A 25,512-nucleotide genomic window follows, 5' to 3' on the forward strand; every position below is an offset into this window, starting at 1 on the left:
GTATAATTTTCTTTACAACAATATCTTCCAGGTTTTTAAGCTGGTGGGTTCTTTGGTTGTATAAGCAGTATGTGCAGTGAGTGAGTGTGTCACTGGAAGCTTCCACTCATGTGTCTTTTATATATTGTGAAGTTAGGATTTCAGTAATCAGGCAAGATAAGACTGTACACTTCTTAAAAGTGCACATGAAGCTGCCATTTAAATGTGTATTGTCTTAGAATATTTGTCCTCTTTAAAATATATTCATTGAGAGGACAGACTGAATAAATTCTAAAGTGCTGTTGTATATTTGATTTCTCTCTATATTTTTTTTTAAGTCGATGCCTTTTTCTTGAACTATGTGAAAATATTTTAAGTTGCTGTGCAGCAAAATATAGATACTTGATATTTTGCATAAAAATGTACAAAAAGTGGTTTTGTTTGTGTTTAAATTAAGTGCATTTTTATTTCAGTTTTTAATGGAAAATACCTTATGACTTGAGAATTTATATAATAGTCTGCAAAATACCTTTATGTACAATTGGTTGTAGGTTCCAGCTCTATTGATCTAAAAGCTTACATAGAACAATCCTGAATAGTCTGCAGTTTATATAAAACTGGTGTTTGCAATGTTTGGTAAGCCTCACCGTTAAAAAATAATAGGAGGAAAACAAAAGCAGGCTTTGGTTCAGAAACTAGATCTTATAGTTTAAAACCACAAACAAACTCTGTAACTCAGAATATTTCAGTAGGTCGTAAAGGATGGGTCAGTTGTGTTCATCCTCTGAGTTCAGTAGATGGTGGTTGACTTGAGGTGGTGCTGTGTGAAATGGGTGGGTGTTTCTCTGGAACAACCAGGGTTTAGGGGAATTGGTGACTGCCTGGGTGTACTTTGCCTGTATCTGCGTAGCCGTCACTTCTCTGCTGCGCTTGCCAACAGGGTGTGTGTTCTTGTGGAGTGATGTGTAATCCTCTCCACCAGAACATGGAAGCATGACTTCAAGAAGTTTTTAGCCTTTAGAAAAAAGAAGTGTGTTGTCTATCCAAACTTAAATGGTTGCACGTGGGAGAAAAATGCTCAGATGTTTTCTTCAAAGTCTGAAGCTAAAATGGGCCATGAAGTGTAACTGGGGATAAGTTAGTATGATGATGGTCTGTGTGCTTTCCTCTTGCAGCTGGAAAAGTTGAGGATGAGTATGTTGATTTAAAAGCGGTTTGTGGATATGGTATGTTGCTTTTTGGTTTATTTGTTTGAATGTTAAATATGATGGAGATTATTGCATGAGCACATGGGTGAGGGGAGCATTTCCATAAAAGCTCTCCGGTGGGAGTGACCAGAAACTTCAGTGGGGTTGAAACTTAATCCTAAAGGACATAATTTCCTCTTTGTATATTGGATCTTAATTAAGACAGACAAAACTAATCTTAAGAGCATGTCTTTTGTGTCTCTGCAGCTCCTGACGTGTGTCAGGACATGTTCCCTGTGTGAACACATAGATTCAGTTTAATAAAATAGATAATAATGATAAGCTCTCTTCTAATGCTTAAGCACAGTAGAAAAGATACCTGAGAAAGCTCTGGGTGTGTGTGGGTGTCATACTCTCAGAGTATGGATGGGTCTTGAGAATATTGAAAGTAGAGGGAGAGCTCAGTCTGTGTCATTGCTCCTGTAGACTTCTCTGAGTTGGAATGCTGGGAGCTCCACACCTAGCATCAAATAATCTTTATCGTCAGCTTAAGAGCTGGAGGATAATAATAAGGGGAGTCAAAGGAGATGTTATTCATGGATGCCTGGTAGAAGAGCATGAAGAATTCCTTAAAAGTAGAGCTGGAAGCAACCTAAACAAGCAACAATCCAATATATAGAGTAGAGGTCTCAGTTTCAGCCAATGTTGCTGAATTTTTCCTCTTTCTATAAGGGCCTAAAGCCAATTCCGCAAAGAGCTTGTTAATATCCTATTCAGATCCATTCAGAACCAGATGAAGAGCTCAACACAGCGAAACCATTTTGGGAGCTCTGAAGATTGGCTGCATCACTCATGCAATGAGCCTAGTCTTGCTGTGCTGGTGATACAGAGTTATTCTGCAGATCATGATGCATGCAGCGAGATCAGATAGGCTTGGTGTCAGATCTACTGTGCATTGCCTTCCTGCCACCTCCCAAAGCATACTTACTGTCCTTAAAGTATGAACTTGCTTGGACTTCTCTGCAGGTTCACAAGCATCTCACTGAGGTAAATTATTCTGAGATTGCCAAATCCTTTTCTTATAAATGCCAGAGTCATTCTGAGTTTGACATTTTGTTGGGAAACCTTAGGATTTAACTTGGCAGCGCGGTATATGCTTGCCCAACAGCAGTGCTTACATTACTGAGAAGAACGGATTCTGAAAGCATTGACAGACATTCACTCTGCTTTTACTTCCCATGCATCCAGGTACTCAATCTATTTTTTGAAAATATGTAGCTCATTGGAAATTGTTAAAATTTTGAAACAGTGTTGAAAGTTTATGCATGTAGGATAACAACTACTATGTCTTATGGGCAAACAAAATTTACCATATCCATCATAATTCATCTGTTTGTACCTTAGAGAGCTCTGTAATTATAGGAGAAAATGGAAAGAGAAGGAAAAGAGAAAGGAAATACTTAATTCAGGAGCACAGGAATATGATATTGAATAGTACAACAAAGTCCAGTTAAACTCTGGGCAAGTGACAGGGTACTACTTGTCTAAGGCTTGTGATGGATTTCCATCCTGTCTATTCCCAGGCCTTGCCGACTCATGGCACCATACATGTTTCCTCTAGAGATCATTTTAGGAAGTGATAGCGTTAAAACATTGACTGTACAAGGATAGATATTGGATCTGGTTTTGCAAAATCCGACCATGATCAAAAAAGCAGGTTTGAATCCTGAGCTAGATTTGGCTGCATATTTTTAAACCGAACAGGCTTTCCATCAGAAACCAGCAATCTGTGGAAGAAGTGACATTTTAATAGGAATGTGGTAGATGAGGGAAAATTTCTTTTGGAGAAGTTTCATATATCTAAGGTTATTGTCTGATGGTCATGACATACTACTGTGCTATGAAATATTACAGTTAAAGTCCTTGATCTGACTTCCTCTTGCAATTCATGCTCCTTAAACGAATACTTAAATGAATAAGGAGCTTCTAGACCTGATTCATAATGTGTAAATTACTTACTGGAAGAGGAACTCAAAGCTGGGTTCTCTTCATTCCAAGTGAGGTGGTGTAACCATTCAACTGTAGGCAGCACCTCTGCCTCTTTATGTGCTAATGAAGACTGGAACAACTCCTGTAAAAGAAACAGAGAACCTTCTATCCACACTATTCTGGGAAATCACATGAAATATATAAAATTGGGAGATAAGGGGATAACAGCTAATGCCTTCAGTTGGGGTCCTCTAATAATTTGCTCTTTTTTACCATGAGGGGTTGTTCTTTATTTGGCTCATAATACAATCTTTCTTTATGTCTGGAATTCAATGTGTTTTATGCCTCTTTTGTTTTCCACATTTGATCAGAGCCCTGAGTTTCCTTTCTCACCAGCTTTATCTATCAATATTTTGTGGTGGTTGTGTGTGTTTCCTAGACAAATTGACTCATAAATCAGAATTTTGAATGAAATAGAACTTTGTTTTTTAATCCTAAGTATTGCAGTGGTTAAGAAACTGCTTTCTGTGAGTATTAGTGGCATTGTGTGTATAATGGGTTTTCTGGCCCCGTTTTCCTCAGCCTAGCACGAGGTGACATTGTAAAGTTTCTTTTCATCTTGCTGCTAACAATTCACACGTTGATGCCTGATAGGAAAAATAATGCTCTCAAGGTTGCCATATTTTTCATATGTATACATTGTGGCTTATCTCTGGCTTGAGAGTTTTGTTTGTTTTTAAACGCAGGCCAAGTCAAACCCTGCGGTTTAGCAGCAGCATGTGTTGTGTGTACAGGCATAACAGAGAGAAGTCTTATTCCATGATTCCTTCCTTAGCAGTATCCTGGTCTCTCACTGGTTGCTTGTTCAGTAATATGAGTTATCTGTGAACTTCTCTTTTTTGTTTTTAACAACTTTTTAAGAGCTCTGAGTTACCTGAAGCAGAGGTTATACGTGGTGAAATACAGTGTTATGCTAAGTCTCTGGGATATTTTTGCTCTACAAAATCTATGGAGGCTAATAGAAATGGCTGTTTCATGATGTGGCATGTGCTGTTTGTTACCTTGGGACTGTAAAACTTGATTTGATTGTCAGTCTAAGTACACAGCAAACAGCCCATGCAGTAAATCAAGGTGTCCTGTGCTCATATCATGTTCAGTTAGGAAAAATATGTGCTAAATATCCCCATTATAAATCACAAGACAGAATCACAGAAGAGCGATTAGTCAGCCTAGGTATTTTGCCATTTATATTGCCCTGTGAAAGCAAGTATTTGTTTTTCATTTCTTTATTGTTGTTGGTCATAACAAGATCTGTTAACTTGGGATTTACCAGGAGCCTGTAACTTTTCATGTTGTTGATACTTCCAGATTTCTAATAGAATTCCTGTAGAACAGAAAACCAAGATAAGACATTTATTTACTTATTTTCATTTTCTTCCACCATCTCCCATTTCCCTTCTTTTCACAGAATATCTCCATGCATAACACAGTTGGAGGAGCAATGGCAGGACCTGGATCCCACCAGCTGACAAACACAAGGATGCCAAACCACGACACCAGCGTTGTGATTCAACAAGCCATGCCATCTCCACAGTCCAGCTCTGTCATTACACAAGCACCTTCCACAAATCGGCAGATTGGGTGAGTCCATTCCCACTTCCTCATTTCTCTGTCTCTCTGGCTCCTGCCCATAGGACCAGATGTTATCCTCATGTCCTCATGGTTCTTAAGGTCCAGCTGCAAGCAAGATCAGATGTTGTTCTAGTGGTTTTTGAGGTTTGCACTTGACCCTGCCAGGATGAGCAAGGACCCCTGCAGCACCTGTTACAGACTGTGGGGAATGGCCACAGGTTACTCCAGATATGGCACCCTGGTTCAGAAAGGACAGAATGCTGTAGTTACTGGAAAGTCCTGCTTTCTGAATCCAGATTTTAAAAAAATCTTCATAAGATCATAGTGCATGTTTTTTTCTATAACTGCTCTGGGAAGAAAGACAAAGTGTTTGTGTAGTTGATGCGTTAACTTCCTTCAATGGGAATTCTGGGTTTTGTATGGGGTTGAGCTATTTCCTGTGTCCTCTGTTTAAACGAGGAATGCTGGAAGACAGAAAGACCATCAACATAAACAATGTTTGGCAGAGTGTGAACAGCTGCTCAATTTGTGACAATGGATCCATATTTATTACCATAAATTGACAGTATGGATGCTTATTGTATTGAATGCCAGTTGAGTGGTAATGTCAGGAGAACTGTGTGAACAAAACCATCCAAGTTTAGCATGCCTAGTTACTTCCAGCAAGTATGAGATCCTCTTAAGTCACAATAACTTGTTTTTAATTGTACAGAAACTGCCCCGATGGCTTGAGGGTAGTTTTATATCACACAGGTCTGAGAGTTTGGGGGTGGGGTTATACATGAAAATGTATGGATAAAAAGATGTATTAGTGAACTAATAGAAAGAAGCAGCAGTATAGATTCATTATCTGTCATTTGTAATTTGGTCACATCAATTAAGTGATACGACCAAATTACAAATGCAAAAGCAGTCTCTGTCCCCAGTCGTTAACTAAGTAATTGATGATCAACATTCAGTCTTTTCAAGGTAAAACCAAAAAGTGAAACCCTGGCACTGAAAAATGAAAATCCAATTATTCCTGAGTTTTCTTTCAATATTCTTAGTGTAGTCCACATGCATGGCTCATGACACCGAGCTCTGGGTTACCCAACCATGCCCAGAACACACATTCCATCTGCTGCTCTAGCTTTGTGCTCCTGGCCAAGCTCCTCTATTTTCCTTTTTACTACTATTTCAGGATTTGGTTCTTAAAATATACATCTGGTAGGATGGGTCAGATAAACCTATTTGATAGATGTGCCCCTTGTATATGCTACATTTAGACAAAACACAATGTTCACTGAGATTTCCCATGCAATATCGTTTGCCTGTGAATCCAGCAAAGTTTTGTCTTATATATGTCCCATTCTGTTCAAAGACAGGGGGCTGGGAGAGAGGGAGGAAGAAACTGTTTCTTTTTCAGTTTTAGAAAGAAAAACATTAACTAATGCCATTATTTGCTTTAAGGACGATTAAACTCCTGTTCAAATTGTGACTTAATAGGTCTAGTGGTAATTATGATCCTAATTAAAAGCATAAAAACCCCCAAACAACTTTTAATACTCAGTGGTGAGGTGTTTTATGTACTTGGCTTCCAAACAATTGTTTCTATATAATGAGAAAAAAACTGCATGTAGTTTTGCAAGACCCTGTCAGTCAGGTTTTAAGTTTGTGTTGGTTCAGGGCCATGGTGATTAGAATCTCCAGAATTGGAGGGTTGAGGATAAAAAGGCCTTTTCCTAGTCAGTGGTGTGTCTCATTTGGGAAACTTTGTCATGACATATCTTAATTCTTCCCTGTGACTGAATCACACAAATGTTTCCTAAGTCTGAGTCTAAAGCTGCTTTACTGAGAGGCAATTGTCAGCATTTTAGTCTCTGTGTAAGTTGGTGTGTGAATGAGACTTATGGTGTGACCTCCAGCATACTCTGTTCCCTATTCTTCCTTCTTCCTAGGGGGTTTTGTTTTTTGTTCATGGTGTGTCCTAGGAGATAATTGCTGTATTTTCAACTTCCTCTACTTGCCAAAGTGTTGAGCATCCTTATTTGTCTTCCTTTCCTTCTGTCCTTTTCCCTGTGGTGTCTGTTTTACTTATTCAAAGAACGTATCTTGTAATTTCCATTTATCGTCATCTTATCCTTCTAAATGTCCTAAGAAAATATCCACCACTCATTCATGAGGAATACAGACTGGACAATGGTTTTGGTATTGAACAAGTGAAAAAAACAATCCAGATGAACTCAGAAAATATTTGAGTTCTTAAAAGTTTGGTCATTTTGATTTAACCTTGCAAAATTGAGATTGTTTAGCTGTTTAACTAGCCCAAATTCTGAGGTGCTCAAATCAGTGGGTTTTGGTTGAGTTTCCCTTTTTAAAAAATCATATGAATCTGCCCCAAAGGGTTGATGAGTCTTTACCATGAAGAATTGTGCCAGGGAAAATGCCTTTTAATGAACAATAAAGCCAGCAGAGAGAAACTGGGTAAAACTCTCACTGAGCTCTGTAAGAGCAGGATCAAGCCCTGAAGGTTATATGGAACCATCTTGTAGCAATATTCTGATTTTATCACAACCACAAATATTTTAGTGTCAGACTATGGCCAAGCCACCTGCAAATGTTTATGATGGCCTTGCTCCAATGAAAACAGGGAACAGCAATGAAAGTCTTCATTTAGCCCCTGTTTGTAGGCTGTACTCTAGTAACAGAGAATGGGACCCACCTGTGCCCGCACACAGCTCATTCCATGGTGAGGAGTGGGTGAGTTTGTAGCAGCTGACATTCCCAAGAGATGTAATTTTTCCCTACTTCGTTTCTCCTTCTCTTTCTTCTCCTTCCCCCTTTAACCTTCTCCCTCTCTCCCTCTCTTTCCATCCATGCCTCTCTTTTTTTCCTATCCCCTGCTCTGGGGGCTTGCACATAAAATGAGATATTGACACAAGGCATGGGAAAACATGACAGAATGTGCATTATTAGGCAAGCCTTACTGGCAGAGTGCATATCCACACATTGTTTCAGGTATTAAGGTTCAGCAACTACTGAACAGGCACCCAGCCAGATTAATCAGATAAAAGGAAGAACATGAAGGTTATTAACTTAAAAAATAAGACAGGGTGCAGCCCCACTTTCCTCCCACCATGTTCCTTTTGTTGAGAACAAACAGCAACATTAGCATTGCAGCAAGCTGGCAGGTTGGTTTAAAGGTCCCAGATAGTATTTATGTGGTGAGGCAGTCTCTAACCTCCTTGCCATCCCTCCTCCCTCCCCACCAAGCCTTCAGCATGTGGGAGGAATGCTGGAACTAGTAACTACTTGTGCTGATGAAAAATCAGTTGAGGAACACTTAGCAGTGAAGGGTGTCTTTGGCTGATTAATAGCACATCATTTCTAGATAAGATACATGGAGGAAAAGCAGTATGGCATACGGAGGAAGGCAAGAAAAAATGATATAAGACATGCATTTGTCAAAGGTATAGAAAAGCAGATAAGCTGAATCAGCTCAAGATATGGGACTCTGAACTAGGCTGTACAATAGCAGTGCTTGTCTTATTTTTAAAATAACTCAATTTTTTTTCTGTGACTGAATATACAGTAGTGTGTGAGAGAATTCTGGGCAGACAAATTTGTGACAACGCAGCATGGTGCTTACTCTGTCTGGACACATCTTTTGCAAGGAAAGATGTATTTTTTCAGACTCTCAAACACTGTAGGTAGCACCTAATAGCATTCACAGAGAAGGTAACTTGTTTTCAAGGTAGTTTTTTAAGCTAGTGGTGGACATAACTAGCAATTATTCCAGCTTGAAGCTCTCTCGTACAGCTCTGTAGCTGGTAAAGAACATGGGAGGATGGAGGATTGTCACAGATGCAGCAAGTTGTTAACATTGTCATAAATGGAAAGTGAGAGTTAGTCCAGTTCCAGTGAGCTCAGACTCCAAAGTAGACATGGAAAACTAACCATGTGATGTAGATTATCTGTTTTTAAAGTGCTGTAGAGCATTTAAATCGAGATAAGATGGTCTTCTGGCACAGCATCAAAAAGAGAAAAATTGCAACCACATTTGATGAAATGCAAGCAGGTAGGAGAAAGCAACAAAAGGGGTTTGGGAGATGCCTCTGGTGCCTTGATGTTCTGAAAAATCATGTTACCAGTGGGAGAGCAGCCTTTCAGTCCACACATGAAGCATTCATTTTAACACCTATGCATTGCCTTACTGTTTCTTTCCTCTCATGATGCCACATGTGTGTCTCTGGTTCCAGTTTATCACCATTTTTGGGATCATGGGTTTGAAGGTTTCTCTACTCTTGGCTAGAAATGGAAACAGAGTAGTAAGAAAAATGGACTACTCTGTGCATGTAGTGGGACTAACAGAGTTTTGGTGGCCTTGGCCATTTAGAAAATAATAAAAACGAACCAGCAACTTCTCAGTCTTAATTGGAGGGTCTCACATGGCAGAAGGACAGACTGCCTCTGTGGCAAGCACAGGAGTTTCACCATAGCAAAACTATCTGAGACTGCAACTGCTGGTTGAGATCTCAGAGTATCCTGCTATCATCCTTTATAGCTTAAGCAAACAGAAAAGACTCCTGTAAGAGAAATTCACAGGCAGAAACCCTTCCATAATGCAGCTAGTTCTGGAAGGCACTTGGAATAGGCAAATGACTGAGAAGGGTCTTTGTACATCCAAGAGAAAGTCTCTCTTTAAGCTTTTAGCAAGTTGGTGGAGTGTGTGGCATCAAATAGGCCATGGAATGATGTGCTTTTATTAAAGACTAGTTTCCTTTCCAGGAAATCTGTGATAAAAGCCTCTGTTCCAACTTCTGTATTTAAAGTGAAGTACCCCAGAGTATGTTGTGAGATGAGAAGAAATGTGCAGTGAGAGATGAAGCATCAAATGACCACTCAGTCACTTGACCAAGTCCATTTCATAGCCTTGATTGTGCAGCATGTAATAACATCGGTGAGATCACTGGAAGGGGAGGAAAAGGGAGAGGTGGGAAGAGAGAGCATCTGAAAGTGTCATTCTGTCCAAATTTTTTTCTTTTTTTTTCTGTGTTTGTACTAAAAGTTGGGCTTTAATTCCTGTTTAATGGTCCAGCTTCTTTTTCCTCTGTTTATGCTGGGACGTGTTTTCTGTAGTCCCTTCTACCATGCTGACCTTGGCCAACTGTGACATGGAATCCCATCAAGCCACATGTGAGCAGCAGCCGCAAGTCTCTGGAAAGCTCAGGTGAATTACTTAGGAAATTATTACAAGTGAGCCATTTCCAGAAAGAAGTTGTCTCATAGCGTAGCTTCATAGAGAGGGTGATGAGGGAGAAAATGAGCTGGACCCTCTTAAGCTGTTCATCCCTTTTAGCAAGCTGCTGCCCAGGTCCACACACTGACCTGCAGGCCGAATCATGCTGCTCTGTCTGTGATATTTAGAAGCTCTGTCTGCTTTCCAGCCTCCTCTCTTGTTGTTTGTATTGCATGTTCAGGAGTTGCTGACTCAATTTTTCCCCATACTGCTGAGTCAGGAGGAACAAAAGCAAACAGCGCCAGTCTGTGCGTCAGGACAGCACAAACTGGTGGTTGATCACAACATCTCTCTTCTGTCCTCAAGAATATGCTCTCCTCTGCTTTCCCAAAAACTCTTCCTTGCTGTAAGGTCTAGGAAAAGGCTGCAAAGTACTGACATGTATCAATGTGACTTTGAGGGACTGAAAGGAGGATAATTAGCCAGGTAAAAAATAGCCTTTCAACCTGAAATGAAGTGAGTTTAGTGTGTTTCTTACCTGACTTGAAGTCAACTGTTATCCTGAAAGTTACACACTTGTTACACGTGTTGGTTAAATTTAGTAATGAAGGGTTTTACATTTCACACTTTCTATTTGAAAGAAGTCCTAAGTTTGTTAGAAATGTTGCTTTCTCACAGCAAGACAAGAACACCAAAACCAAAAAACGTAAGGGATATTGTGTGACTTGTGTGACCACTGACTCTTGCTAGGATTGTTCTCATGTTACGAGAAGAAACCAGCCCTCTCCCTCTCCTGATCGTTGTTTGAGATAGGGAGTGAAACCATGCTCAAGCCAGTCCTCATGCAAGTGTTTTCTAAGAAAGAGATCATGATGCTTTTGTCCTGAAAAGCTTGTCCCACCCAAGAACTGTGGCAAAACAAGATTGGAATAGTGTACTGCACCCATAATTTTGTCTGAATAGAAATACTGAGCTTTCATATGCATTGATTGGCTCTCGCATCAGAGAAAGTCAAAAATAGGACATAAATATGATATATATAATTTGGAGACTGTAGCATTGATTCCTTAATTTTAGTAGTTGGTATCTCTTACATGCCTCCCGTATATATAATACACACTGTATAAATCTTCTTTAAAGGTGTCATCAAAATTTATGGGCAGAGCTTCTGATTTATATGACTCTTTGAACTAAAACAGATGTAAAATCATTTTTGGGCAGAAGAGGATCTCAGAATTGTAATGGGTTTGATATAACAGATCAAGCTTTCCCTAGACCAGAAAAAGATCATTAGGGCTCTGCACAGCCGAATCACATAGCTCTGCTCTTCATCACAGGTTCGTGCTTAACATGCCATGATGCATGATTCCAGTATGTGTTTTATCCAAGTGTCAGCCTGTTTGACAGGTAACTAAGCTGTAGTAAAACACTAACTCAAACAATACAGACTTTGTTTAGTGTAAGGCTTTTTTAAAAATTTCTTTTCATTTAAGAGACTGATTCGCAGGTTCCAGAGAAGTAGCGAGCTTTGGGATGCTGCCTTGCACCATGTCAGTTCAGAGAAGGGCTTAAAGGTTTGCTGGGGGTGGCACAATGGCTATAATGAATAAGAAATGAAAACCTTTATGTGCAAAGAATTCGGATAAAAGATTAGTTGCCCACTAAGAAGTTATGTTTGTATCTGTTTCAGCAAAGGAACTGGCACTGATATCCTTAAGAGAAAATGCCTTGATTTTACATGGTTTATCTTGCCAGTGTCTTTTTTGAACACTTTCAGAGGAATATAAAACATAAGTTAATAAAGTGTTAACGCTTTGGGTTGGTTTTTTCTTTTCTTTTTCTTTTTCTTTTTTTTTTAAGTTGGTACCTGGCTGCAAACCAATTACAATAGTTCAGAGGAAAGGGCCTGAGGGAAAACACAGGAATTACAGACATTGTGTAAAGTGTATGGATCCTATTTTACCACCTGTAAAAGTAGGCTTCCTTATTAATTGATGAGTTGAGTTTTCAAAATCAATAGTACAGTATAGTTCCATTTAAGGCATATATTTGGTTCTATTTATACTTATGAACAGGCCAAATATGCATTTGAAAAAGAAAAACAACAAAAACAAAAAACCAAACCAAAACAACAAAAAAAAATTGCAAAACACCAACAATTTGAATCAAAAGCATAGGTAAATCTAAGATGACAACATCACCCAAATTAGTTCTTTACAAAAGTGAAATTATGCTTGATTTAGAAGAAAACAAAAGTTATTTAAATAAATCTGTCATTTTGGAGACCTTCTAATGAAGTTCCACATGGTAAACCATAAATTTAAATTCTCTTAGCTATGTTTAGTAAAAAATTGCTGAGTTGAACAAGGAACTGATGGCTAGACAGAACCTGCAGGTAGACTGAGAGTGCAGGAAAAGTGTTCCTTGGAAGAAGGAACAAATTAGAGACTGTTTTAGAAACATTTTCTGCTATGAGCATCTGTGTTCTGCCAACAGAGACGTTTTTTCTGAGCTCACATAAATGAAGTGGAATTTTGCCAGTAAAAGAAGGGGTTGTGTTACTCCAGTTGTAGGATCCAGGTCCTAATTGGTTTATGAAATGAAGGGGGCAATCTTTGAGCTATTACCAGCTTCCTCTGCTGCAAGTGAAGTGAATCGCAGCTGTTCTGATAGGGTCCATAAAACTTGGTGAGGTAATAAAATGTTTGCAGCGAACAATTCTCAAAATGAGTGAAATCCAAATCCCTAGCTTATTTGACAGTATTAAGAGAATTGAATGTACTTCCTGGGGAATTCTGAATATTATGTTACTTTTATCTAGTTCTCTAACTATAAGATCCAGGCTCACCAGTAAATGTAAGGGCTCAAAGTAACATTCTTCTTTTTTAACCCTGCAGACTGAAATGCAGTATGTACATATATACATACGTGACACAGGAAAAAAACTGTGTTGGTTGCTCATTTGCTAATGTCTCTGGCTTGTACTTTATGCTTTTCTGTCTCCCCGTCTCCTGCTCTGTTTTGATAAGATTTAAAAAAAAAAAGGATGGTTATCATCAAATGGTCCTATACAGAAATACTTGTGGTGCTCCTAGTCATACGATTTCTTTAATGAAAACAATATCTGTTGATCTTTTATATATTTTTCAAGCCACTTAACATTTTCTCAACTTGGTTAGAAGTCAGATGTGTTAATTCTACCTTCTTAGCAGAGTAGTTGTTCTGAACCATTTGTTCAGTTCATAGTGGTTTTAACCTAAAGATCTTTGATGTGTGTTCAAGTCCCAACTGACATTTTTGTTATCATTGTGTATGCTGAGGAATTCACAATTTTCCTTGAAAGCCATTCAGTGTTTGTCTAGAGTTTTGTTGTTCTTCTCATCATTGCTAGAATTAAGCATTTTTGTAAAGGGTTTGGACATCTTTAAACTTTTTTCTTTCTTATTCTCCACTTTATAGAAAAGTCAGTGATTTCCCAGGCAAAGGGATGATCGCACCTTTGATAGTAAAATGGTCTAAAAAGCATACAAATAGAGAAGATAATGAGAAGTTTCTTAAAGTAATGGATTGGGTTTCCAGGTTGGTTAAGTGTCAGCTGGCTGGGCTTGCTGCTCACATTGCTGTGAGCATTCCCTTTCACACCTGAAGCTGGGCCCTTACACAATATAACAGCAAAGCTTCCCCCTTTATTTCAGTCCTTCTATGGCAGATGTTGCTCATCATACCTCAGACAGGCTGTTGGCTCAGGTGTCTGGAGAGAGACCAGCCAGCAGTTCAGCCACAAGGTGCTGCTTGAAGGGCCTCTGATCCTTGAAGCACTTTGGAAGGAAGTGCTGCCAACAGTGGAATATCTGACTTTTCTGACAGGTGGTTGCTCATGCCTTATGTCCCTGGCTTACAACATGCAGTAGGGTTGTCCCAGGTATTGCACAGGAAGATGTGCAAGAGAGTCACAGGTCTGAATGGGGGTGGTCTCCTGGAGCTTCTAGGCAGAGCTGCATGCAGAAACCTTTCCTGACATGCTCAGTGCTAAAGCTTGTGTTCTCAGCAAGTGTTTTTGAGCTGCTATTAGAAAATGTCCCTGGAGAGACGAACTGCTGACTTAATGTGCCTGAAGGAATCTCTCTTTGGACATGATGGACTTCATTAATTCATTATTGCTATGAGTTGTTGATGTAGCTTTTTTGGGCACTAGATGTAAATTAACATAATGAAAGTGGGCAAAAGGCAGCAGTAGTTTTTAAATATTCAAGCAAGGTGGTCTGTTAAGCTCAACAGGCTGTTATGGATGACTGATTCTGATTGAAATACAACTGCAATATTTGAAGATGTTAACTGTAGCAAAGGAGACCACATTTGAACTGATCTCATATTATTTTTCTCAACTTGTGCTGGTTTCAAGTGGTTTTGTCTGAGACTATATGTCACAGGTAGTAAACCAAATTCAGACTGACAATATGTAGTCTGTAGATGATGACTGGAGCCTGTCAATACATAGACCAATTAGAAGAGTTGTGTGGAAAACTTCACCTCTTTACAGTTAATTTCCTTCTTGTCCTGTTTCTTCTTTCTCTGCAGTCTGTTCCAGGTTCACACAGGAAATAGAACTAGAGAGCTGTTTAATTTTTTCTAATCTGTAGAAAAATAAAATAGGAAACAAAATAATATTTCTACCTTGAAGTAGCAAAGGAAGATGAAAGAAAATGGTCAGTGAGTCCCATTTTGCCATACTAAATGGATGTGGAGAAAGATATGGAATCTGGGCTCCATGACAGGGAAGAAAATCCATACTTTTTTCCAAATTTTCCCCTGGCCTCTATATTGTTCTATTGTTCCAATAAGAGATCTGTGACTCAGAGGATTTATTCAAAATCTATATAAAACATAATAGGCAAAGCTCATTCCAGAAGCCATCAAGTGAAACTACACTTCCCTGTGGGGAAAGCTGGGGTCCCTTCCAGTCTGGTCTTTTTCTGTACACAGTCTGGTAGCATGAAGCTTTTTGTTGCACATTAATGCAACATCAAGAGTTGTGGAGCCCTAAGTCCTATAAAGCAAATGCTAGAAACAATATTGGACCCAAGCAGAACCCATAAATGCAGAGAGAAGCAAAACCCCATATATAAAAGAAAACAGTGTTTGAGAACAAAAGCATGAAACCACATTTCAAACCTCAAAGGGGAAAAATAAGATCGGTTTTTGTTTTGGAAGAAGCATCGGTGGAAATGTTCAATTTTCCTTATGACCAAGTTAGGAAGCTGTAAGTTGTGTCCTTGAAGACAGTGTAAATGACTCCAAGCCAAAAAAAACAAAAACAAAAACAAACTATTCCATGTTGACAAGAAAACCCCACCATTGAGGTATACATTTGCTTCTTACTCCTCCTGCTTGCCCATTAGACAAACAGGAATGTAGAGACACCCCTGCCATGTTTACAGGCCTTGCCTTGTTATTTGTATGATGGACAGAGAGCTAAGAGCTGTTTTGCCAACACTGCTTATTGGAAAAACCTGGAAATAATTAAGGGACCTCATTTGTTATTGCTTGTATGTTCACTGGTGGAAATTGCTTGAGAGAACAGTTCTACTGGTACAGAACAGTGCTTGGTAATAGAGCTGTAGAAAAATTACAAAGACAAAAACAGCTTTGGGGAATGGGATGTAAAATATTATTCTAAAAAATACTGTGTACATTGGTTTTGAAAGGTTTTTTTGTGTGTCTGTGTGTTTTCCAGTAGAGAAAATAGAATGCAATTTGCCTGAACTAGAGGATGACTTGTAATGTTTTTACTTGTTGCTGATTTATTTACTTGAACAAAACCTATGAATTACAGTGGGAGTTTCAGTTGAGTAACATTCAATATTGTGTTATGTTATTTTATTACTGGGTCTGCTGAGTGTTCCTTTCTGTGGTGTCTTCTTCCAAGAGCTACGAGCACTGTGAATCTTTTTCATGTTGCTTTTTCAAAATCAAGGCTATTCATTGCAAAATCAGCTACCCAGGCAAAGGGACTTTCAGTATTTCAGCACACTGCTCCTTTTCTACCTACATTTCTACTGAGCTGTCTGCTTAATTCCAGATCTGCTCCCACAAGGTGATACAGGTCTCTGTTTACAAGTCAGGTCACAGGATATGAGGTGAGTGTACCTGTTGTAGAGGGCCTTTCTTGTTGTTGTTGGGATATGATGTGCTTTTCTGGGTGGGAAGTGGCAGTACTGTTATTTCACTTGAGCAAGGCGTGCGGCAGAACACAGTGCAACAGAGAGGAGTGTTGATGAGTGAACAATGAGTCATTAAGGCAAAGCAGAGTATTGTCAGAAGAAAAAAAATCAACAATTCCAAATCAGTTCAAGATCAGTATCTGAAGATTTCAGGCTTTGTTGGAATTTCTGTTTGCAGCTGCTTCTCTGTTATGTAGTGTGTGTTGGATGCATTCTCTGTTGTGACTTTGGCCATGACAATGTGAGGCGTACATATGTTTGCACGCTCACGCAGATTTTCCAGGAGATGTGATCACTTAGAGTTGCACCTATGTGCTCTTGTTCCCTCCACTTCTTGTTTTGCAGAGTTGCAATGGGACATGATCTTTTACCAGAAGTTGTGACACATCTACTTCCAGTTCAGTGGTGGCTCCAGGGTTCAAACTTGCAGCCTAATAATGAACCAGGCTAAAGGGCTGTTACTGTCAAGAATAGAGCCATGTACTGTAACTGAGAGTAATCAGTTTGGATCACATTCGCAGATTCTTTGTATTAGCTTTATCAGGTCAGGCCATCAGAGAGCAGATAGACAGGTAAGACCAAAAGACCTCTGAACCCAATTAAAGTTGTACCACAAAGAAATCAAATTCATGTGGTTTACATTTCAGAAAGTTACATTTGGTGGGCTGTACTTGCTTTTATTCTGTAACCTAATGCAGACCATGTGAACATTTGAAACGCTTTTAACAGTTAACCAGCTCAAATAACACAGAACCAGAGCAGCAATAAAGAATGAATTAAGACTGATTGCAACTACAGCCAATTTTTTTTTCCTCATAAAGAATTATAAAAGGCTGGTATATTTAAAATCTACCATATATATAGTAATTTTGTCTTCAGGTTTTAGCATAACAATAGTCATTCTCTTATCTTTTTAAATTAATGTTTAGTTTAAAAAGCAATCCTAAACCCACAGTAGTTTTTTTTTTTTATTTGCAGTGATTCAGGATGAGTTTGGATGTGCTGTGGAACCACTGATAGTCCCATTGATGCACATATTTTGGGAATTGGTCATACAGCTCTGAGATAATCCTGAGGAGCTGACGTTTAAAATACTTGGCACAGTAAGAGCATAAGCTTGAGGGGATAAGAAAATAGGTGCTTTATTGCTGTCCACTTTCTTAAAACTCATAGATGTGTGTACAGATTTTCGTTCACAAGCACTTCTTGCTTGCTGGCATTAGATAGGCCTTACGTGTGGAGCAAATAGAGATTCAGCTGGTGCAGACTGCTATATATTCAGTTTTCCTATTTTCTAAACAAAGAAAATCTTGAAGCCTCCAGGAGACTAAGCTAGAGGAGGACAATGCTAAATGTGCCGGTGTCCTGCACCTGACTTCAGGAAAATGTTGTGGTTTATATACAAATGGAAGAAAAGTGACTGGCTTGCTTAGCAGCAGAATTATTCACTTGCATCAGTTTCCTCATTTTTGCTCTGTAATGATTCTTTAGGGCTTTGAGAGATCTTCTTGGTGTTGGGGAAAGAGATCAGGCCCACAGCTCTTGCCTATGTCTTACATTCTCTCCTGAAGAAAAGAATTCATACAGCCCCAGCTATTTCCTAGGGTCTCCAAGACACTGAAATGCAAAGCTGGTGCCAGAATCTGGCACAGAGCCACCTGGCTATCAGCAGCTGAGCCCAGCTTCCAAGCTCTGAATCATGATTGCTATCCTAGGTGGACACAGCTCCTTTCCCTCAGCAGCTGTCCTGATGTGCCTGTGTACAACAGCTTTCCTCCCTGCTGTTTGTGTGGAGCAGGTTGCTCTCCTGTCTTTGTCTCTCCTTTTCCCATAAGCTTCTGGGGCTGATGTGGCAGAAAGGGCATTCAGGCATGAAGCTCTCAATTTGGCTGGGTTGAAAGCTAAGATTCTTTTGTGGCTGCTGTTCTTCCTGTGGGCCATAGAAGCTGTCCTTCTGTCCCTGGGCTGAGCACCTTGAAGATCTGTTGTCTTACTTACTTTTCAGAAGCAGACAAATTGAAAGACCTGGGTGGAATTTTTTTTTATTTCCTTCTCTTCTCTTCTCTTCTCTTCTCTTCTCTTCTCTTCTCTTCTCTTCTCTTCTCTTCTCTTCTCTTCTCTTCTCTTCTCTTCTCTTCTCTTCTCTTCTCTTCTCTTCTCTTCTCTTCTCTTCTCTTCTCTTCTCTTTTTTCTTCCCTTCCCTTCCCTTCTCCCTTCCCTTCTCCCTTCCCTTCTCCCTTCCCTTCTCCCTTCCCTTCTCCCTTCCCTTCTCCCTTCCCTTCTCCCTTCCCTTCTCCCTTCCCTTCTCCCTTCCCTTCTCCCTTCCCTTCTCCCTTCCCTTCTCCCTTCCCTTCTCCCTTCCCTTCTCCCTTCCCTTCTCCCTTCCCTTCCCTTCTCCCTTCCCTTCCCTTCTCCCTTCCCTTCCCTTCCCTTCCCTTCTCCCTTCCCTTCCCTTCTCCCTTCCCTTCCCTTCTCCCTTCCCTTCCCTTCTCCCTTCCCTTCTCCCTTCCCTTCTCCCTTCCCTTCTCCCTTCCCTTCTCCCTTCCCTTCTCCCTTCCCTTCTCCCTTCCCTTCTCCCTTCCCTTCTCCCTTCCCTTCTCCCTTCCCTTCTCCCTTCCCTTCTCCCTTCCCTTCTCCCTTCCCTTCTCCCTTCCCTTCTCCCTTCCCTTCTCCCTTCCCTTCTCCCTTCCCTTCTCCCTTCCCTTCTCCCTTCCCTTCTCCCTTCCCTTCTCCCTTCCCTTCTCCCTTCCCTTCTCCCTTCCCTTCTCCCTTCCCTTCTCCCTTCCCTTCTCCCTTCCCTTCTCCCTTCCCTTCTCCCTTCCCTTCTCCCTTCCCTTCTCCCTTCCCTTCTCCCTTCCCTTCTCCCTTCCCTTCTCCCTTCCCTTCTCCCTTCCCTTCTCCCTTCCCTTCTCCCTTCCCTTCTCCCTTCCCTTCTCCCTTCCCTTCTCCCTTCCCTTCTCCCTTCCCTTCTCCCTTCCCTTCTCCCTTCCCTTCTCCCTTCCCTTCTCCCTTCCCTTCTCCCTTCCCTTCTCCCTTCCCTTCTCCCTTCCCTTCTCCCTTCCCTTCTCCCTTCCCTTCTCCCTTCCCTTCTCCCTTCCCTTCTCCCTTCCCTTCTCCCTTCCCTTCTCCCTTCCCTTCTCCCTTCCCTTCTCCCTTCCCTTCTCCCTTCCCTTCTCCCTTCCCTTCTCCCTTCCCTTTTCCCTTCCCTTCCCTTCCCTTCCCTTCCCTTCCCTTCCCTTCCCTTCCCTTCCCTTCCCTTCCCTTCCCTTCCCTTCCCTTCCCTTCCCTTCCCTTCCCTTCCCTTCCCTTCCCTTCCCTTCCCTTCCCTTCCTCTTCTTTGTTAAATATGTAACCAACCACTTGTTTTCTGTGAAGGAATCTTGTATCACCATTTCCAAGCAGTGAGTGATGTACTGCTCATGGAATGCAAGCTGTTTCAAAGTGTACGTGTGGGAAACTGGGGCTGCCACTGCTAATTCGCAGAAGTTCTGGGACTGGAAGAAAATCTGCACCTCCACCAATGCACAGAGACTGCTCTACTGTGCACAAACCAGAACTGGTAGGGTGAGAGGAACATACTCCTTGCTCTCTCTCACTTTTGTTATGTGCTGGGTTTGGCAGCCTAGTTCAAGATGCTTGCATGGAATTAGTAAAATAGGGATATGTCCTGGGAAGGTTAAGTGCCTGCTGCTTCTAATGCTGTCCTGTCACTCAAAAATGAAAAAAAAAAACAAACCAAACCAAAACAAAACAAAAAAAACCCAACAAAACAAAACCAAACCAACCAACCAAACAAACAAAAAAACAACAAAAAAAACAAATAAAAAATCCCAAAAAAACAAACAGAAGACTTTGTCAAGTTCTTTACAGAGCAGAAACTAAAGGGGGAAAACATTTGATTTCTGATTATTAGAACAACAGAAGATTTATCAGAGAACAGATCAAATCAAATGGATGTTGGACAGAAAGCAGTGCCAGAAGTTACAGAAGTGCTAGTCTGGACCTAGGAAAGTTCATTTTGGTTTCTTGTCCACCACTGATTTCTTTTGGCAAATTTCTTGGTCTCTCAGATTCAGTTCACCAACTATAAAATATGAAAATAAATACTCCCTCACTTTACAGGAATGTTAAAATGAATTTAGATATTACAGGAGAAGAAGGTAAATAGGTTCCCTCTGATACAATGTCTTGAACATTTGATGTCATTAAGCATCAAGAATTTTACTCAGCTCTTTGCCACAGAAACAGAGAAGAACTATAGTATTATATAATCATGTCTATAATACTGTGCTATTAATTTCCTGGAAGCTAAAATAAACTGCTGAAGAGTAAGACAACAGAGTGAGAAAAATGAGAATGCTTACACTAGACTTTTTCCAGGCATCATGTTAGTGCAGTGCCCACCTATGGCAGAGGGGTTGGACAAGATAATCTTCATAGAACCTTTTGCAAATTATTCTATGATTCTATGTCTTGCAGAAAAGAAACTGAAATGAAAGTTAATTATCACATGTATTTATTAAAAGAAACAAATGCTAATACATACAAAAGATATAACTAAAAGTAATTTCCTTTAAATTTTCAAAATCAAGATAAGGCAAAGCTAGTAAACATGATATGCTTCAAAGGTGTGCAACGTATTGAAGTGTAGGAAGGCTTTTGTTTTCTTTCTCTTTCTTCTTTTTCAATTAAAATTTGAACTTTTTCATTAATTCAATGAAAAAAAGTCCTCTTAAATCTGACATTCACAAATCCTGTAAGCAATGATTTTTCTTTTGAAAAGTATTTTGCTTTGGTCATTTTTCCTTTTCTCATTGCAATTAATTAATTCTATTATAGTAAACCTCAAAGACTCTAAACCAGACTCCATTATTTGCAAAATAATCAAAAAAGAGTGTTATGTCAAGAGAAGTACAAGCCTGAAATCCTCTCTTGTCTTCCATCTCTCTATTACAGGCTTTCTCCTGTCTCTTTAGAAGGTATCCATTCATTCATCATCTTTTGTGTGTGTTTTCCTTGCTTCCCCTCAACTGGGCTATGCAAACAGTCTTAGTGGCAGACAGACTCTGAGGAAGCTTTCCGTCTTAATTTCTTTCCATTAATGAAAGTTATGGGGCACTGCCAGTGTGAATGGTGCCTGTAAACAAGAAGTGAGTGAATTCAATGCACTTCCCTCATCCTTCTCCTCCGTGGGGCGAATCGGACACAAACAGATAAAAGTGACACTATGACAACAAACATCAGAGGCCTATCCATGCAGACTATTTACATGAGACAAAGCATTTTAGAAAAGAGATGCAAGGTTCCCTGTACATCCAAAGGAGCTCCTTTTGCCTTCTCCCAATGGGAAGAGCCTGCCGAATTCCAAGAGCTCCTGCATTGCCTTCAATGGACAGGGCAACTGGAAAGGTGATTAGAGACTGTGGAAAAGCACTGCATGTGCTCCCATGCCAGCAAATGTGAGCTTCTCACTTGGGTATCAGAATAGCAAGCTAAAAGAGTAGGAGAGGAAATCCAGTGTGCTGTACCCTGAAAATATCCTGCTTCTATGAGCAGGGACACACCACACACAAACACTGGACTAGCCAGCAGCCCTTCAAAGTAAAAACCTTTCTAAAATAACTTCCACCTGGTGCACTCCTAGGCTTTTAGAACAGATTCTTTTGAGAACAATCAAGTATTTTGTTTTTTTTTTTTTCCAGAAAGATATTAACAGCAGATCAAGAATTATGCCCTCCAGACAATTAGTGCAGCCTATGGCCTAACCAGAAAAATCATTATTTTCAAAAACTTCTATTGACAGAATGCTGCAGCAACCTTTCAAAGCTGCTCCCACATCTGACGACAACAACAATAAAACACTGTGCTATGTTTCTTACCTCATAAAGTTGTCATCTCAGCACAGCTAAACATCTTAGTTGCCACCCAGCCTGTAAACATCCTTATGTGGGGAAGGTTATCAAACAGGTCATGGAGAAGCAGCTCTCCGCTTATCTAGAGTATTATCTAGAGCCCTCAGATTTCCTGGAGCCCTTTCAATATGGTTTAAGACATGGTAATGTTACAAAGATACAGCTATTTCTTGATCATTTCTAGTCTCTGATTTACTACCTTCTACTAATGGATAAAGACTAAGTGCTCAATCTAATCTGACCTTGCAGGCATGCTGGCTGTCAGAGTGTGTTTGCAGCCACCCCTTCTATCTTAACAGTGTCCCTCTAGGAAAGTACAGCAATTTCAGGAGGAGAACATGCTCCCTTTTGGTTACCAGCTTTAATTCTGTGCCCTTCACTACCTCTACTGTTAAATGTGGTAGACCCAGCTGCTGCTTCTGGGAACGGGAGCAAGCACTCCACTGTCTTAATCCTCTTCCAGCATGCCTTCTTTCAAAATGTCCTGCACTGGATAGGTAGCATTCTGTGCAACATTCATAGCATTTATATATGCAGTTTGATAACCTTCTTTAGTATCTATTTGCCATGCCAGCCTCTAGACTGCTGGCTGCCAGGCACTCCTTCCCCTGCTTTCATCAGTGCTGCTAAAACAAGGAGACTGCCCTGTCCTCTTCTGCAGATTCACTTTTAGAGATTCTGTAATCAAGTTTTCTGACATTAAAATTGAGATTACATGAAATATGGATGCCTTGAAGTATTAAAAAATAAAGCGGGCAGGATCGTTATCTCTAAACATCAGCTTTAGCCATTTAGAAGCAATGTATTCCCAGATTCTGGGTCTCCTTAAAGCCTTCTCGCTTTGCACAGCCAAGTGCCTGCACCTCATCAGCAAACAATGAAAAAGATTTAAGTATCAGGATCCTGCCCAGTTCACATTTATTTAACCCTTTGTCACCACTGTATTCTTTTCACCAGCCTTCCTCTTTATGTCTAAAACAGATGCTGAGATTGTTGGTGCCAGAGAGTTAATCTCATTATTCGTTTCTGTGTTTATTGTCAGAGGGACTTGGTTACGCTCTCCTCTCTGGGCCAGTAGGTCAGGGGATTCAAGTTCTCCACTGAGGCAAATCTTGGTGCTGAGTGTGCACCTAAGACTGGAAGAGAGGGAATATGCTGCACTGGTATGGATTTTGAATTTCCAGTAAGACATTAAAGCAGGGTCCTGCTTGTCTTTTTCAAATATATTCCAAGTAGAAATTACAGAACCATTTCCGCAGCAGGGAATTTGTCTGCACTTCACCCCTTTTACATGGTGGGAAGATGTGAGTTTGTGTACCCCACACCAAGAACCAGATCTGGCACATTGCCACTCATCAGGGAAGTGTCCCCTTAGGAAAGATGGTGGGGAGGCAGAGTTCTAAGTGTCTGAGAGCAGAGCCTGTGCACTTGAGGGTCTGACACTCACTTCAGACCATGTTGGAAGGAAGAAAAAATGATGAGTCTAAACTCTTTCACAATATGGTGTGACTGAGTTAAAAGAGGTGAAAGGAAGAGAGAAAAGCTGAGGAAGATGTTTTCTCTGGGCTTTCCTTGGAACTGTCCATTGGTCTTCACCAAATGGAAACTTCAGGAGTTCGTCTCTGCCTTTCACCCATCACTCCTCTGCGCTCGGAGAAAGAAGCAAAGGGGGTAAGAATGGAAAAGTGCTTGTGCTCAAGTGTTTCCAAATGTTTCACAGCCATAAGCATTTATTGGTTCTCACCCTCCACCCTATCACCACTCCCTCCATATAAAACCAGAGGCTGAGCTCCAGCATCCAGGCAAGAAGGAAGCCTTCTTCTCCTTTTTAGAAACCTACATGTTCAATGCAATGTTTATGATGCACTCACACTCAGCTAGGACAGCTTGCCAAAAATCAGTGTCAGAAAGCTGTTGAAAGAAATGTCTCTCAAAGATATCCCAGAGAGACAGGTCATTTGGTGTGGAAAGCAGGCAATAGTTCTTTCTGGGCTCATGGATATAGGGAACTTCAGCTTCACTGAATTGAAGGACTGGCAAAATTATTCTCCCTCTGTACCCCCTGCCTTTAATACAAACACAGAAGTTACTTTCCACTTCACTCTGTGTGTAAAAAAAGGCTGAAATATGATATTTAAATTATTCCCAAGGATTCATTTACTGGAAAGGAAGGCATGAGCCAGATCCTCCCATGTGCTTGTTTTTTGTCAATCTTGAATTTTGGGTCATTATACAGAGGGAGAGAACACACTAATTCCTAACATTGCTAGTGTTTCAAAGAGCACTGCTATCAATCATTTAGGTTCTCACTCTCTCTTAATATTTGGGTGAGTAAAATTGCCAATAGTGCAACAAAATCAACCAAAATCAGCCCAGAGGGAAAAAAAAAAGCAAATAAAACAACAACACTGCAAAACAATAGGCTTGAATGTAGTCTGTTGTCTATTTCTGTACAGAACAGAAATAGTAAACCAGCTTGAGTGTATGAGAAGAGCCTGTGCTTAGACAGAGCTGTGGCACAGCAGATGAGGAGCTTATAAATACAAACTGCCATACTGCAGTGCCACTTCACTGCTGGCAACTTGAGTGGCTGCCTGTGTTGCCTAGTCATTTAAACACTCTGGGTCCAAATTCACTGCTTTATACGGACATGGCAAAGAAACTTGGTTGATATATTCGAGAACTGAACAGACTTTAGAAACTTTCACTCATTCCATTCTTTTCAGAAAGAAAAATAACTGCTGCAAACTCCATTACAGAGCATGCATTTTCTTCTTTCCAATTAAGCCTGTTGCTGTTCCTTGTATTACCAATAAAGAGAACGATATTGGAATAGCTAGTGCATTTTCACATGCAAGATTTCAAATGAAGCAAATTAAAAAAAAAAAAAAATAAGAGAATGTAGGGGCTTTAGAAAGACACCAGAGTTATGTGCCCCTAAGTAGGGTACTCCTTTTCAGTATTGCCCCCGAGTGATTTCCTCGCACATCTTGCAATTTGGGGTTCGGTTCATTTAATGAAGTACCAGCTTCCACATTTCTGCAGCTCTAGGAGATGTTTATCTCTCATTTTCAAGACATTTCAAATTCTTACAGCTGGAGATAAATCTTGAAAACATGAACCAACAAGTCTATAAGTAGAGAAAAAAAATGTTTACTTCTTTTTAATCTTTTTGGCTCTAATCAAGGGTAAGGCACAGACATTAATAAAATTGATAATAAAGTAGGTGTTCCTTTTGCTTGACATCTGTTTTTTTCATCCTGAGAGGGTATGTTGAGACATGCTTTCAAGTCATGCTTTTAAGGTTTTCTCTGTGTCCATGAGGGCTAGTAATGTAAGTTTTCTTTTTAAATGGAGCATCAAAGTCTTCCAGA

The 25,512-nt window shown here is 40.2% G+C and overlaps 1 protein-coding gene across 1 annotated transcript in view; it reads left to right on the forward strand.

Moving 5' to 3' along the window:
• CREB5 (cAMP responsive element binding protein 5) overlaps positions 1 to 25,512 on the forward strand; it is a 212,862-nt gene that overhangs the window by 39,863 nt on the left and 147,487 nt on the right. Inside the window, exon 5 of the mRNA XM_062508535.1 lies at positions 4,624 to 4,796. Within this exon, the coding sequence (XP_062364519.1) occupies positions 4,624 to 4,796 (173 nt within the window). The remainder of the gene's footprint in view (positions 1 to 4,623; positions 4,797 to 25,512) is intronic.

This window comes from Cinclus cinclus, chromosome 1 (assembly GCF_963662255.1).
Source record: "Cinclus cinclus chromosome 1, bCinCin1.1, whole genome shotgun sequence".
NCBI classification, from domain to species: Eukaryota; Metazoa; Chordata; class Aves; order Passeriformes; family Cinclidae; genus Cinclus; species Cinclus cinclus.